This window comes from Heterodontus francisci, chromosome 2 (assembly GCF_036365525.1).
Source record: "Heterodontus francisci isolate sHetFra1 chromosome 2, sHetFra1.hap1, whole genome shotgun sequence".
NCBI classification, from domain to species: Eukaryota; Metazoa; Chordata; class Chondrichthyes; order Heterodontiformes; family Heterodontidae; genus Heterodontus; species Heterodontus francisci.
In genome coordinates, this window is record NC_090372.1 from 207,763,725 (window position 1) to 207,778,618 (window position 14,894).

Below are 14,894 nucleotides of genomic sequence, written 5' to 3' on the forward strand. Positions count from 1 at the left end.
CATTGTGGGATCACTGTAGGGGACAAAGCTAGGAAGTCTGAAATCCTAAGGTCTAATTCCTAAGGCCAACCATTTTTCCTTTAAATCTGAAGAAGCAGAAGCAGTGTTAGAAGTAGATCCAGCCAGGGTACTGCTAGCAAAGATACAATTGGAACAAAAGAAACTTGAATTAGAAGACAGGGAAAGAGAAAGAGAAAGGGAGAGACAGGAAAAAGATTGAGAGAGGCAGGAGAGGGAGAAAGAGAGAGCCTTCCAGAAGGAATGGGAAGTGAAAGAGAGAGCCTTCCAAAAGGAATGTGAAGAGAAAGAAAGACAGGAGGAGAGAGAGAAAGAATATTCCAGAAAGAATCCAAAGAGAGAGAGCTGAGGCAGTTTGAGTTAGACAGTGAAAGTATGGCAAATATGGAGGAGCAGAATTCAGGGCTGGGTACAAGATTGCCAAAACTCGCCCAACTAATTCCAAAACTTAATGAGGAAGCTGTGAAAGCGTTTTTTGTGTCTTTTGAGAAACTGGCAAGGCAGCTAAAATGGTCTCTCTTATTGCAAAGCAAACAAACCAGAGAAGCCCAAAAGGTTTATTCCTTGTTGCCAGATGAGAGTTCATCAAATTATGAACTGCCCAAAAATGCTATCCTCGGGGCATATGATTAGTACCCGAAGCCTATCACCAAAAGTTTAGAACCCTCAAAAAGCAAGCTAATCAAACATATCTGGAGTTTGAAAGAAGTAAGCAACTGGCTTTTGACCAGTGGTTGAGGGCTTTAAAAATACAGCTCAGCTATGAGACTCTGATAGAAGTAGTGCGTTAAAGGAATTTAAAAACTCTCTCCCATTCTCAATAAAGATCCATGTAGAGGAGCAGCGGGTTCAGGAAGCCTGGCAAGCAGCCATTCTGGCTGATGTGTTTGCTTTAATTTATGTCTGTTTCTCAGGGGAGAACCTTTCCTAATCACCCCCACAAATCCGAAAAAGACAAAGGGTGGGAAGGTGATATCCACCCAGGCAGTCCTGGAACAGAAAGGAAAGCAGGAGACACAGGGCCCCTCCTCCAGCCAAAAAGGAAGGTGCTGTGAGCAAGAGTGAGACTCGGAGACCTGTGTGCTTCCAAGAAAAAAAGGCAGGGCATTTAAAAGCTGACAGCTGGAATCTAAAGGCAAAACCGGTAACGTTAATCAGGGCACACCCGCTCAGTGCAGACGGGACCCTGACAGAAGGCACAGAACAAGCGGTGGCTTTGATTGCAGTAAGAGTGCATCCCAGGAAGCTTACTACGGCCAGTGCAGGAAAATTTAATAGGATTCCTGAAGGTTATCAGGGTTTTGTTGTTTGAAGGGAAAGTAACCACATATCCCTCGAGTGGGGCAAGCAAGCCCACAGTAATTCTCAGAGACACAGGGGCCACCAGATCCCTTTTACTGGGAAAATGCCTGACCTTCCCCCCAGAAAGTGCAGGGAACACCAGAACGGTGGTGAATGGTACTGGAGGGCAGTGTGTGTACCTGTACACCAGGTGCACCTGGACTGCGACCTAGTTTCGGGACTGGTGACTGTAGGGGTTGTCCCTAGTTTGCCTGTGGACAGGGTTGACCTGCTCCTAGGTAATGATCTGGCAGGGCTGAAGGTGGTAGCCCCCCAGTAGTGAAAGAAAGACTGCAGACGGTCAGAGAGACAGGGCAGTGGCAGGAGAAGGTACCCTGCAGAGTTCCTGAATGTGTAGTGGGTCAAGCCATAATCAAACCAGCTCCCCCTGAGGAGACTGCATTGGCACTGCAGGCAAATGACCATGAGGTCTTCCTGTCTGAGATTTTCTTTAGAAAGTTAGGAGACCCAGGGAATGAATTAAATAAATTTTCCCCAGCTCAGGCTCAGCGAGCCAACCCAGTATTGCGAGAGTTAGCACAGGCTGCCCAGTCTGAAAGTGAAGTAGAGGGAGTCCCTGATTGCTACTATTTAAAGAATGAGATACTGATGAGGAAATGGAGTTCTCCTCACAGACCTGAGGGCAGGAGTGGACAGTAGTTCACCAGTTAGTGGTGCCACAGAGGTACTGGAGAGAAATATTAAGAAGGGCCCACGAGACTACACTGGATGTACATGCCGGTATACGAAAGACCCCCAAAGCCCGCATAAGACAGCAGTCTGACTGGCCAAAACTCCACAAAGATGTGGTGGAGTACTGCATGAGTTGCCACATGTGCCAGGTTGAGGGGAAACCCCAACCTACAGTGAAACCTGCACCTCTAAGTCCTGTACTGGTGTTAGAACCCTCCAGCAAAGGGCTGGTGAACTGTAAGGGACCTCCTGCTGAGAACAAAAGGGGACAGGCAGGCACACAGATGGAAAATGTTTAGAAAGAGAAGGGGAAAAAGTGACCGAGAGGACAGGTTAAAGGAAGTCCGGGAAGAATCCCGGATCAAAACTCCTACCATCCGGTCAACCAACCCCGAAAAATGTGAAATGTTAGATCCCACATCCTCCTATGTAAATGCAGACTCTAGAAGCGCCCCACCAGAGTTGCTAACAGCATTTGCAGGAACCTGAAGAGACAAAGAGAGACCTCTGGGGGAACAGGAACTGTGAGGGTGATGCGTCACCTTGTCGAAGTGTGATAGGAGAGTGCAGTTAGATCTGCACAAATACCTGCAGGTAGGAGTGTCCCAGAGAACCAAGGGGAGAGTAGCAAAGACTCCTCCCCCACAGTCAGAAGAAAAGGGAATCAAAAGTCTTTGCATGACTGAGAGTTCAGGACAGACCCATCCACTACTATCTCTCCAGAGAAAAAAAAGGGGGAAATTAAAACAGCCTGGCACCCCATTTTTAATAAGCTTTAAGTTTTGTGAATGAATGGAAATGAATGAGAGAAATGCATGGTTTTTCTTTCTGTATCTTATATTTCTCTCAAACCCTGTAATGAAATGCAACATTTTTCAAATCGCATTTAATTCCCCTGGGTGTGGAGGTGTCAGCAAAGCCCCCAGCCTATCAAGAATGAGGAAAATTAATTTCACCACATAAACACTGATTCTAAACTATTGTTGGTGAAAAATGAACTTCATTTCAAAAACAATTGGAGACTTTGGCTGGAGAGAGGCATTAGCATATCAACAGACAAGTACTTCAAAGGACAATGGAGCTATGCCCTGCTCTAATTTAATCCACAATGGACTTTTGATTACCGGACATTGAAGGGGGAAAGGCTAGCATTCCAGGTTAACTGCTAAGATGGTCGAAATGCTGTCCTAGCCAGCGGCACCCACATCCCACAAACAAATAAAAAAAAATTCACAAGCAGACATGGTCGGACCAGTTTGGTCACATGACTGTTGGGAATTTTTTTGAATTTGAACGTTCAACAGGGATTTTGGACTCAGAAATCTGTTTTCTCCTGGACTGAGAACATCTCTCTCCTGTCTGCTCTCATCTCGCTCTCACCAGCTTCAGAAACCATTGAAGACGTATGAACACCAAGAGAGAAAAGGCTCCTACAGTGAACAAGATTTAAGAAGAATACTGGGCCCCAACAAAAAGTAAGAGCTGTCTACAATCAAGGACTCTATGGCGAGCTAGAAACACAGAAACAATAACAAGGAACAGCCTTTAGAGACTGCCTCAAACCTCTCCATTTTATTTTTCTTCTGCCCTTTTCTATCCCTATTTGCATGTCTGTATCACGTGTGCATGGGCGCATGGGCGCATGGTATATCCATAGGCGGTAACCACATTAGAGTTAAAAGAACAAAGAACAGTACAGTTCAGGAACAGGCCATTCGACCCTCCAAGCCTCTTGATGCCTGCCTAAACTAAAACCTTCTGCACTTCCGGGGACCATATCCCTCTATTCCCATCCTATTTATGTATTTGTCAAGATGTCTCTTAAACGTCGCTATCGTACCTACTTCCACCACCTCCCCCGGCAGCATGTTCTAGGCACTCACCACCCTCTGTGTAAAGAACTTGCCTCGCACATCCCCTCTAAACTTTGCCCCTCTCACCTTAAACCTACATCCCCTAGTAACTGACTCTTCCACCCTGGGAAAAAGCTTCTGACTATCCACTCGGTCCATGCCACTCATAACTTTGTAAACCTCTATCATGTCGCCCCTCCACCTCCATCCTTCCAGTGAAAACAATCCGAGTTTATCCAACCTCTCCTCATAGCTAATGCCCTCCAGACCAGGCAACATCCTGGTAAACCTCTTCTGTACCCTCTCCAAAGCCTCCACGTCCTTCTGGTAGTGTGGCGACCAGAACTGCACGCAATATTCTCTAAGTGTAGCCTAACTAAAGTTCTGTACAGCTGCAGCATGACTTGTCAATTTTTATACTCTATGCCCCGACCGATGAAGGCAAGCATGTCGTATGCCTTCTTGACTACCTTATCCACCTGCATTGCCACTTTCAGTGACCTATGGACCTGTACGCCCAGATCTCTCTGCCTGTCAATACTTCTAAGGGTTCTGCCATTTACTGTATACTTTCCACCTGCATTAGACCTTCCAAAATGCATTACCTCACATTTGTCCCGATTAAACTCCATCTGCCATTCCTCCACCCAAGTCTCCAATCGATCTATATTTTGCTGTCTCCTCTGACAATCCTCATCACTATCCGCAACTCCCCCAACCTTTGTGACGTCCGCAAACTTACTAATCAGACCAGCTACATTTTCCTCCAAATCATTTATATATACTCCAAACAGCAAAGGTCCCAGCACTGATCCCTGCGGAACACCACTAGTCACAGCCCTCCATTCAGAAAAGCACCCTTCCACTGCTACCCTCTGTCTTCTATGACCGAGCCAGTTCTGTATCCATCTTGCCAGCTCACCTCTGATCCCGTGTGACTTCACCTTTGTACCAGTCTGCCATGAGGCACCTTGTCAAAGGCTTTACTGAAGTCCATATAGATAACATCCACTGCCCTTCCTTCATCAATCATCTTCGTCACTTCCTCAAAAAACTCAATCAAGTTAGTGAGACATGACCTCCCCTTCACAAAACCATGCTGCCTCTCGCTAAGAAGTTTGTTTGTTTCCAAATGGGAGTAAATCCTGTCCCGAAGAATCCTCTCTAATAATTTCCCTACCACTGACGTAAGGCTCACTGGCCTAGAATTTCCTGGATTATCCTTGCTACCCTTCTTAAACAAAGGAACAACATTGGCTATTCTCCAGTCCTCTGGGACCTCACCTGTAGCCAATGAGGATGCAAAGATTTCTGTCAAGGCCCCTGCAATTTCTTCTCTTGCCTCCCTCAGTATTCTGGGGTAGATCCCATCAGGCCCTGGGGACTTATCTACCTTAATGCTTTGCAAGACACCCAACACCTCCTCCTTTTTGATAACGACATGACCGAGACTATCTACACTCCCTTCCCTAGACTCATCATCCACCAAGTCCTTCTCTTTGGTGAATACTGATGCAAAGTACTCATTTAGTACCTCGCCCATTTCCTCTGGCTCCACACATAGATTCCCTCCTCTGTCCTTGAGTGGGCCAACCCTTTCTCTGGTTACCCTCTTGCTCTTTATATACGTATAACTTTGAGGTTTAATAAATTTCACTTTGCTTCTTTAAACCTAAGAAAGCCTGTTTATATTCATGACTGGGAAGCTGTGAACAAGGATTCACAAAGTGGGAGCTCAAAAAAACAGTGCGTTTAACAACAAAACCCTGTTACAATAAGACCAGGTGAAGACAGTAAAAGACCCCTAGACACCTTTCTTACCTGGTCGTAACAATAATTTTATCCCAATCCACTTACCCTGGCATGTTTGAGTTAGTTCAGATTGCATCCCAACAAATAAACTGAAACTGCAAGTTTAATCTTCATGGGTAGTCCTTAAGCCAGTTTAATTCAGGATAATTTATCGACAGATAAGAGGGAGTCTTTCGCTCTGACTGTATGCTGAGTTTGCAGCATAAATCAGGCAGACAGGAACAGGACAATTAGGTGGAAAACATCCCGCCAGGGCTTTGCTTGTTCTATTCCTGTAACGATCTTCCACTGTCATATCAGTCAGCTATAAGCAAGTAAGCTGGCAATGAAGACTTTACATTATACATCAAATTTTGCATCATTAATGCCTGAGACTCCCAAGGAATTCCTGTGTACAATAGGCTTCAACAATGCCACGGCCAGTAGAGTCCTCTTAAAATTAAAAAGGTCACCAGTGGGGCTGCAATTGATTGGTATCCCACTCCCAATGCTTAGCTCTGGTTCTGTCAATGGATAGATGATTTCCCTTGACCTGGAGTACATCACTCTTTTTAAGGTGCTGTAGGTGCCTGAGTCTGACAACAGCAAAGATTTTCCTACATCACACAGGTGCACCGTGCTGGCAAAAATCCTCCTGGGAGCTCACAAAAAATATTTAAATGAGCTAATGCTGGAAAGTTTGTCAGCATCAACAATGCATCTGATGAGCAGGCAGAAAACTCCCTACCGCGTAGTTGCAACAGAACAAGTCTAGCCCAGGATCTCGAGGTTACTGATGCCTTGATTTTTTTTTGTTACTACACACAGAAATACTTCTGCTGTCAAATTAGAACTGACAAAAGCATAACATAAAGCAGATACTTCCTATTCAAAGTACTCCTCCAATCAAGCTCCAAACAAAATATAGAGCTATAAAAATATTCAGGCAGGACAAAGCTTTCCTAATAGCTGCAGGTTGATGTGAACTTCCAACACCACTGAAAGGATTACAGTTCTTAGAGGAAACAGACAGCTCCTTCCCATCAGTGATATCATCAGAGCAGTTCTGGTGGGAAAACCTGACATGCTTCTGTGAAACCAGAAAAATGTCATTTTACAAATGGGAAGACATATTTTTCGAGCTGTATTTTTCCAAAAGAACTGGAAGGAGCATAGTGAACAAAAAATACTTCCCCATAAATTTAATTCCCCTTTAAATGTTACTACCTTGCACTGTTGCTAGTAGCATCTTTCATTTTTATATAGGTCTTCGTAACTATATTAGCAACAGCAAAGGAGAGCCAATGGTAGCCAAGAAATACAACTCAATACAAAAAGTGAACTGCACTTCATAGGATTTGGCAAATCTGAACCTACTGCTCAATCCAACTTATCTGTGGGGTTTCTTTTACAAAGTTATATTTTTCAGATAAAAACAGAAAATATTGGAAACATTCAGCAGGTCCTGCTGCGATTTTCCAACTTTTTCTGTTTTTATTGCCAATTTCCAGCACCAACAGTAAATGCCTTGATATTTTGCATATGCTTTCTTAAGTATTATTAAGTGAATCTGGTTTCTCTTTTTGAAGGAAAATGTCTTTCTAAAAAGCACAAAAATGTATTATGGTATGGAGGGAAGGTCTTACGAGGAAAGGCTGAGGGACTTGAGGTTGTTTTCGTTGGAGAGAAGGAGGAGGAGAGGTGACTTAATAGAGACATATAAGATAATCAGAGGGTTAGATAGGGTGGATAGTGAGAGTCTTTTTCCTCGGATGGTGATGGCAAACACGAGGGGACATAGCTTTAGGTTGAGGGGTGATAGATATAGGACAGATGTTAGAGGTAGTTTCTTTACTCAGAGAGTAGTAGGGGCGTGGAACGCCCTGCCTGCAACAGTAGTAGACTCGCCAACTTTAAGGGCATTTAAGTGGTCATTGGATAGACATATGGATGAAAATAGAATAGTGTAGGTCAGATGGTTTCACAGGTCGGCGCAACATCGAGGGCCGAAGGGCCTGTACTGCGCTGTAATGTTCTAAATTCTAAATCTAAACTTTGTTTCTTATGCAAAATGCACACTGTCAGTCATATAACTACTATGCATTTGGCAAGATTAAAAATATTACTACTGAATCATTAACTATAAAATCACTCGGGGGGGGAGGGCAAATTGAGCTCTTCTGTTAATAAAATGTTCAACAGTGACAAAATTTGGTTAATAACATAGATTGAATATTGAACAAAGCATTACCCTTGGTGGTCAATTTAGCAGTGGTAACATCATCCTTTGATTCGCACAGATATTCCCCCTCATCCTCAATAGTTACTTCAGAAATGGTCAAACTTCGCTTCTGACCATCTGTCCGTATTTTTAGCCGACGGCTTGGTTTTATTTCTGTTCCATTACATCGCCACAGAACATCTCCCTTTACTTGATTTAATTCACACATAAGCACAACTGTATCACTGGACAGTGCATTTACATTTTCCAGCCTCTTTGTGAACAAGATGGGTAACTCTGTGAGGAAAACATCATTTCAGTGAGCATCAATTTGTGCTTTTCCTAAAATTGTCTTAAGCCAATCAACATTTTAAGAAAACAAACTGCTCATAAAGAATATTCACTCATATAAGCACTGCCATTTTATCCAAGGGTATTATTACTAGTTACCATATTGCACTGAATAACCTATAGTCAGAAAACAAAAACAACAGGTACAAAAATTCTGAAAATGTATTTTCAACATGCGTTGGGAATTTCCTTGGCCAGAATTTTACCTTAATCGCTGGCTCCGGTACGGGTGGAACTCAAACGGATGCGGCCTCCGATCCTTCGCTGCGTCTCCTGTCCACCAGCATCACGCGTGGGACAGCCAACTAGCGGCCCCGTGGCGTAACTGAGACCTGAATCGGCTCAAGCAGGCGGGAAGATATACATCATTGGGGGCGGGGCCACATCCGGGAATGTCTGACATAAGCCCTTGAAAAAGGTATTTTCAATGAAATTGACCAGGTAGTCATTCATTGTTTGTAAATCTGCTGTATTAGTTGTGGTGCACTGAGAGGCTACATTTTTTTTTAGGGCAGAAGGACTTAGGGATTTCAAGACAGGTGGAGGAAGTCATGGAGGCGAGAAGCACTCGCTCAGCCCCCCGTTTTTCGGATGCATCACTACAGGTCCTCCTTCAGGTGGTTGAGGAGAGGCGTGAGATTCTGTTCAACCCAGAAGGTAGAAGGCGACCGTCCAAAGTGACAAAGAGGGCCTGCCTGGAGGTCGGGGAGGAGGTCAGCAGCCGTAGCGTTGTTAGGCGCACATGGATACAGTGCCGCAAGTGCCTCAATGACTTGCTTCGCTCTGCCCGGGTAAGGGAATTCCTCATTCATCTAATCGTTATTTTGTCAAGGGAGGGTGTATTTGTATTCATGATGCAATGTGGAACCCCTGTACGATCATTGCCTGGCTGCCTCCTTGCATTGGGATGCAGGATGGGCATATGTGAGATGAACGTTGAGGAGGGATTGCTGAGGGCACGCTCAGTAATGGCACAGCAGTTAAATGCCACATCAACCCATTTGGGTGATTGCGTGACATGCCCACAAAAATGTTTGAACTAATTTTTTTTCTTTAATTAGGAAAAGAGGGCACACAACGCCCGAGAGAGGTCCCGGACAGGTGGTGGTGTGGCCTGTCCTGCATTCCTCAGTCGAATGGAGGAGGACGCATTGATGATAGCAGGGGAGGAAGGAGGACGAGCTGTAACAGATGGCGAGGCCGGTGGACATGGTCACGAGAGTGAGTGATCCGGAAAGTGGTGTATTAGTGCTTTTCGGGGGGGGGAGGGGACAGGGTGGGGAAGCGTTGGTGGGCCAATGTTGTGACGATTGACTAATGAACCTAATTTTGCCCTCAAATGTCACATCACACTGATGTGACAATAGTGGACTCAAATACATGTGCTCAACTCTGGCTTTCTGATCAAACTGATCAATATGATTTTCCCAGCAGGTGACCAACAGCCTGGCACAGAAAGCATCTCCATTGTACTATCATCCACCTCTGAGATTGAGGAGGGCGCCTCAGAGGGTGCACCGTCACATCCTCGTGACGCACCAAGCACCAGCGCAGATACAGACACCTCAGTTGGGATTTGCGTGTCCGTGGAATTGTTTTCACATCCAGGTGTCAGCACAGCACAGGTGCCGGGCCAGCCACCGGAGGCAGAATTGGCCGATGCCTCACACAGTCGGAGGTGTGTGGGAGGCCATGCCAGTGCAGAGCAGCAAGCTGATGAGAACATCCATTCAGCGGGAGATGTTGCAGGTGCAGCAAGCGGTCCTTGGAAATCTGGCGGAGTTGCCTGAGACACTGCGCGCAATTAATCAGACTATATCCATCCAGAGTATGAGTTCTGCTAACTCTCAGACAATTGAACATCTGGCTTCCTCCGTTGACAGATTGGCGGCTGCAGTGGAAGGGCCAGTTCTGGATGCACTTTGTGACGTCAGAACGAGTGTGGCCTCCCTGGACCTGAGCACCAGAGAGCAGAATCTGATACGCTGGCATCAGGTCGAGGCCGCTCATCCCTCTGATGTCACCACTGAGGATCGTCCGAGCCTCACGAGGGCACACAGGCAGCAGATCACATATGGGAGCTCCTCTCAGGGCGCCTCTGATGCATCCTCCAGCTCCTTGCTCCCTCTGCCAAGGACATATGATCTGCAAAATCCCAGGGTGTTACAGGGCGCTCATGAGATTTCTCAGGAGAACCCTGAGATGCCGGGGCCCTCACGGTCGCGAGCAAGCAGAGGACGTCCGCCAAAGTCACCACAAGCAGGGCGGCAAACAGTTCAGCCACCTGCCTCTGGTGTGTCTGGTAGCGAGGGATCATGCACCCAAAAGAGCACTCAGAAAAGAATTAAGAAATCACTTTAACATCACTACTGGTTCACAGGGCTAATTGAAAGGTTTTTTATTTGAATGTGTTACTAAATATTGTAATAAATTGGGTTCTCTGAGATTTTGTCATGGCTTTCCTCAAGTCAAATCCAACATCGTTCCTCAACAAAAGTAGTTCAACATGTGAGGTCTCACACTTGGGTTGCGTTCCTCATGATGTGAAGGATTGCATCGTCGCATTCTCTCTCCCCGTGAAGGTGAGTGAATTTGCCCTTTCACAGCCTCACAATTAGTCTTGTCATACAGTAAGCCCAATTGTGCGAACATTTACACACTCTCAATGGAAACGTCTGCCTATTAAAGACTCCCTGGTCTCTCGAGCAGTTAGAGCCAAATTACATTTAGCTTCCTCTCCATGACCATCAAGTGAATGATGTCCAGCTTCATCATCAGAAACATCATCGTCATCTGATGACACATCGTGCTGACATTGATCCTTCTCCAGTGCCTCTCCATTTTCAATCGCCAGGTTATGCAAGACACAGCAGACGACAATTATTCTTGAAACCCTTGAAGGTGCGTACTGCAGTGTTCCACCTGAGTGGTCAAGACACCTAAACCTCATCTTAAGCAGGCTTATAGTTTGTTCGATGGTCACTCTGGTGGCCGCATGGCTCTCATTGTATCGTTCCTCCCCATGACCCCTTGGATTCCTCACTGGTGTCATGAGCCATGTCTTCAGAGGATAACCCCTGTCGCCAAGTATCCATCCCTCCATTCCATCTGGAGGGCTGAAAAGTGCAGGTACCTGGGAGTTTCGGAGAATGAAGAAATCATGACAACTCCCAGGGTAACGTACACACACCTTCATGATTCTCTTACAATGATCACAGACGAGCTGAACGTTCATTGAATGGTATCCCTTGCGGTTAATGAATGCTCCCGACTGACCTGCTGGGGCTCTAAGGGCCGCATGAGTACAGTCGATCACGCCCTGTACCATTGGAAACCCAGATATAGTGCTGAAGCCTCTGGCTCTCTCAGCCTCACTAGTGTTGTCCGTCTTGAACATGATGAAATGGTTAGCACGTTGGAACAATGCATCAGTCACAACCTTGATGCAGTGGTGCGCTGCTACTTGTGAGACTCCAAACAAGTCTGCTGCTGAGGCTTGGAATGAGCCAGACACATAGAAGTTAAGAGCTATTGTAACCTTTAGAGCGACCGGCATTGGATGGCCTCTGATACAGTTTGAGGAAACATCCACTGTCAACATCTCACAAAGAGATGTGACAGTCTCCTGTGACAGCCGCAGTCTTCTTCTGCACTGGCGCTCTGACAGCTGCAGGTAGCTCAGACGCAGCTGGTGTGCCCTTCCTGCTGGGTAGACACGTATCCTGACATGTGTTCTCTCCCGGGCAACTCTGCCACCTGCTTTCCCTCCCACATCACAATGGTGCACTGGGTCAGCTTGTTGCACGTTCCCCTGCCCATTTGCCCTGTCCTTCTGTCCCTCATTTGCCCTGTCCTTCTGTCCCTCATAGGGGCATGGTCCTCCTCATCTGATGATCCACCTCCAGATTGAACAATTCCCACTGCAGTACTGCTCACCAGATGCTCTGACCACAGGTACTAGCTTCCAGCAGTTAGGACTGGCTCACGAGATCCCCTTCCTTTCATCACACAAATCAAAGTTGATGGGTCCCCATCAGCAGTGCAGAACATTCAGATGAATCCTTTAGCACTAGTTGCAAGTCACACATCTTGTCAGGATATACAAATAGCAATAGCATTATTTCAGAGTAAAGCTGAAAATTGTACTTCCAACTCCCTCCTGCATCAATGCCTGCCGCCCTTATGAACCTGCCGGCGGGCCGACACGCCCCACGAGCCGATTTATGGATGTTAAATCAGACCTCAGATGTAAAATTGTCGTCAATTGCTTTCTAAACAACCTCAATTACCTTTCAATTACTTGTAGTCGGGCGGCGAGCACAGATTTGCTCACGCCCGACTTCCGACATTGGTAAAATGACGTCTGTGCGTAATTACACCGGGGACACGGCCCGACGTCATCGCGCTTCATTTTACCATCCGGAAGCCTCCGAAGAGACACGTTTAATGCCGGTAAAATTCCGGCCCTTGTGTTCTCTCAAAAGGACACCTAACTTCAAATGAAGGAAGGTGGAAACCTCAGATACAAAATTACAGCTGCCGAACCCTGGGTGAAATTTTTGTTGTATATTTGTGGGATTGGCAATCTCCCAAAATAGAATTAGGGGAATGAAAATTAGCAAAGGGAAGGAAATAACAGGATTAGTTCTTCACATGGACAGCATTTGAGATGAACACTGGAATTATTAAAGAGGTGACAAATGCTGGGGATCTTCTCAGACAGTTACTAACCTGTAACTTGAATGTTGAAGGTCAGTTTCTCTCCAGCTGCTTCACATATGTATTCACCTCTATCTTTTGACTCCACATTCTGAATAATAATCTTTCGAATTTTACCATCAGATTCAAGTTTCCATTTTTTACTCCGACTGAGCAGCTTTCCATCTCTAAACCATTTAACTTCGGTTTTGGACTGTGATACTTCACAACTGAGAGTTGCATTCTCTGACGGTTGAACCTTCACCACCTTCTGAACTGAATCTTTATTGGCAAATCCAGTTTCTGGTTCTGCTATCAAGGAAAGTTCAATTGGTACATTGGAGAGAAAATGGCTGAGTTAAATCTAACCAGTGATTTGAGCTCAAAGTTAGCAAAGATTTAATGAGGGACGTACCAATTTAATAATGTATTTATTTATTTTTAAATCCATTCCAAATTTTGTAAAAATCACTAAGTTTTTAATCTCTGAATTTCCCCAGAATTCATCTCAACTCTTGTTAGGAGACCCAAACCACCAACATGTTTTCTCCATCAGAAATACTGCTATCACTTTCAGAACATCTCCCACATTCACTCCTAACTCATTCAATCTGCTGCTGAAATTCATGCCTTCATAAAATACACGTTTGATTATGCCAATGCTCTCTTTTCAAGCCTTCCATTCTTTACCAAAGCACAAAATGCAACTCAACCATAATTCTCCCACTCATCTCCACCCACAACAAATCATGCTCACATACCCGCTTTTTATGGCCTACATGGCCCAGAATAGACCAATACATCAAATTTAAAACTCTTGTTCTTGTGTTCAGATCCCTCCATAGCATCACCCCTTGGAATTCTGTAATCTCCTCCAAACTTTCCTAAACTCCAATCCACTAATTCTAACCCTCCCTCCTTTCAATTCACAACTGGTGGTCATGCTTTCAGTCACTTTGGCCCACTTTCTAGAATTTTTTCCCCAAACTGCTCCACCTTTCCAGCTCTTTAAGACCTTCCTTAAAACCGAGCTCTATTGCCCAAGCCTTCAGTCACATCCTGTAATCTCCCTCTGAGTGGCTTGGAATTTGAATTTTACCACCCTTTGGGACATTTTTCTGCATTAAAACTACTATATAAATGCAAGTTGTTGTTTCCAAAGCAAGGTGAGAGTGGATGGGCAGAGGAATCTAAGGACAGATCTCTAGAAAGTTGGGCATAGTGCTTGACAGAACTAAAACGAATCATAGAGTAAAGGGAGTGGGGAACAAGGAGATAAGATGTGTACATCAGCCTATGGTAGGATGAGGTCACAGATACATGATGGCATGCAACCATATGAAAGTGAGGACATGGATCTTGACAGTCAATTCACTGTGTAACAAAGAGCCAATAAAGGTTGGAAAGAACAAGAGAGCTGATGCATACACTTTTATCTGTAAGGAGGGGGGAAGTTGCATTCTGAAAGTTTATTTCTGTTTCATCTGCTCCGTCTCCTTGTCCCGTTCCAACCTGTCCATCTCTGTAGTCCTGTTCTCACCTCATTCAATTACCTATTCCAACAGACACTGCACTTCTCCCAAAGGCTTCTCCTGTGACTACACAGTCATCTCTGTGTAAATCAGGGAACCATCTTTTGTCCCCATCCCACCATCATTTATACATTATCAAAGGCAGCGAAGAGCTTAAGGAAGCTGAGGACTGAAAGTAGGGCAAAATCTGGGGAGCCGAATTGGAAGCACTTGAAAAGAGATTGGTGGCAGAGTAGTTGTAAAGCAAAGGTTTGATGCAGGGTGCGAACTTAAGAAAATGGATGAATTGAAACTGCTCTTTTTGAGGAAGTCATTATGCTCATTTCAAATGAGACAGGGACAGTGCTAAATGATATAAATGGTTTGTGTCAGTTAGCATTGGAACAATTAAAAATG

General features: G+C 45.2%; 1 protein-coding gene and 1 pseudogene across 1 annotated transcript in view; both read right to left on the reverse strand.

The window, feature by feature from the left end:
* The window catches only part of obscnb (obscurin, cytoskeletal calmodulin and titin-interacting RhoGEF b), an 868,128-nt gene that overhangs the window by 711,774 nt on the left and 141,460 nt on the right, over positions 1-14,894 (reverse strand). The window contains exons 34-35 of the mRNA XM_068053434.1: positions 13,000-13,278; positions 7,948-8,214 (exon numbers count right to left, since the gene is read on the reverse strand). Of these exons, the coding sequence (XP_067909535.1) occupies positions 7,948-8,214; positions 13,000-13,278 (546 nt within the window). The remainder of the gene's footprint in view (positions 1-7,947; positions 8,215-12,999; positions 13,279-14,894) is intronic.
* Positions 11,111-12,679, reverse strand: LOC137351852 (putative nuclease HARBI1 pseudogene; annotated as a pseudogene).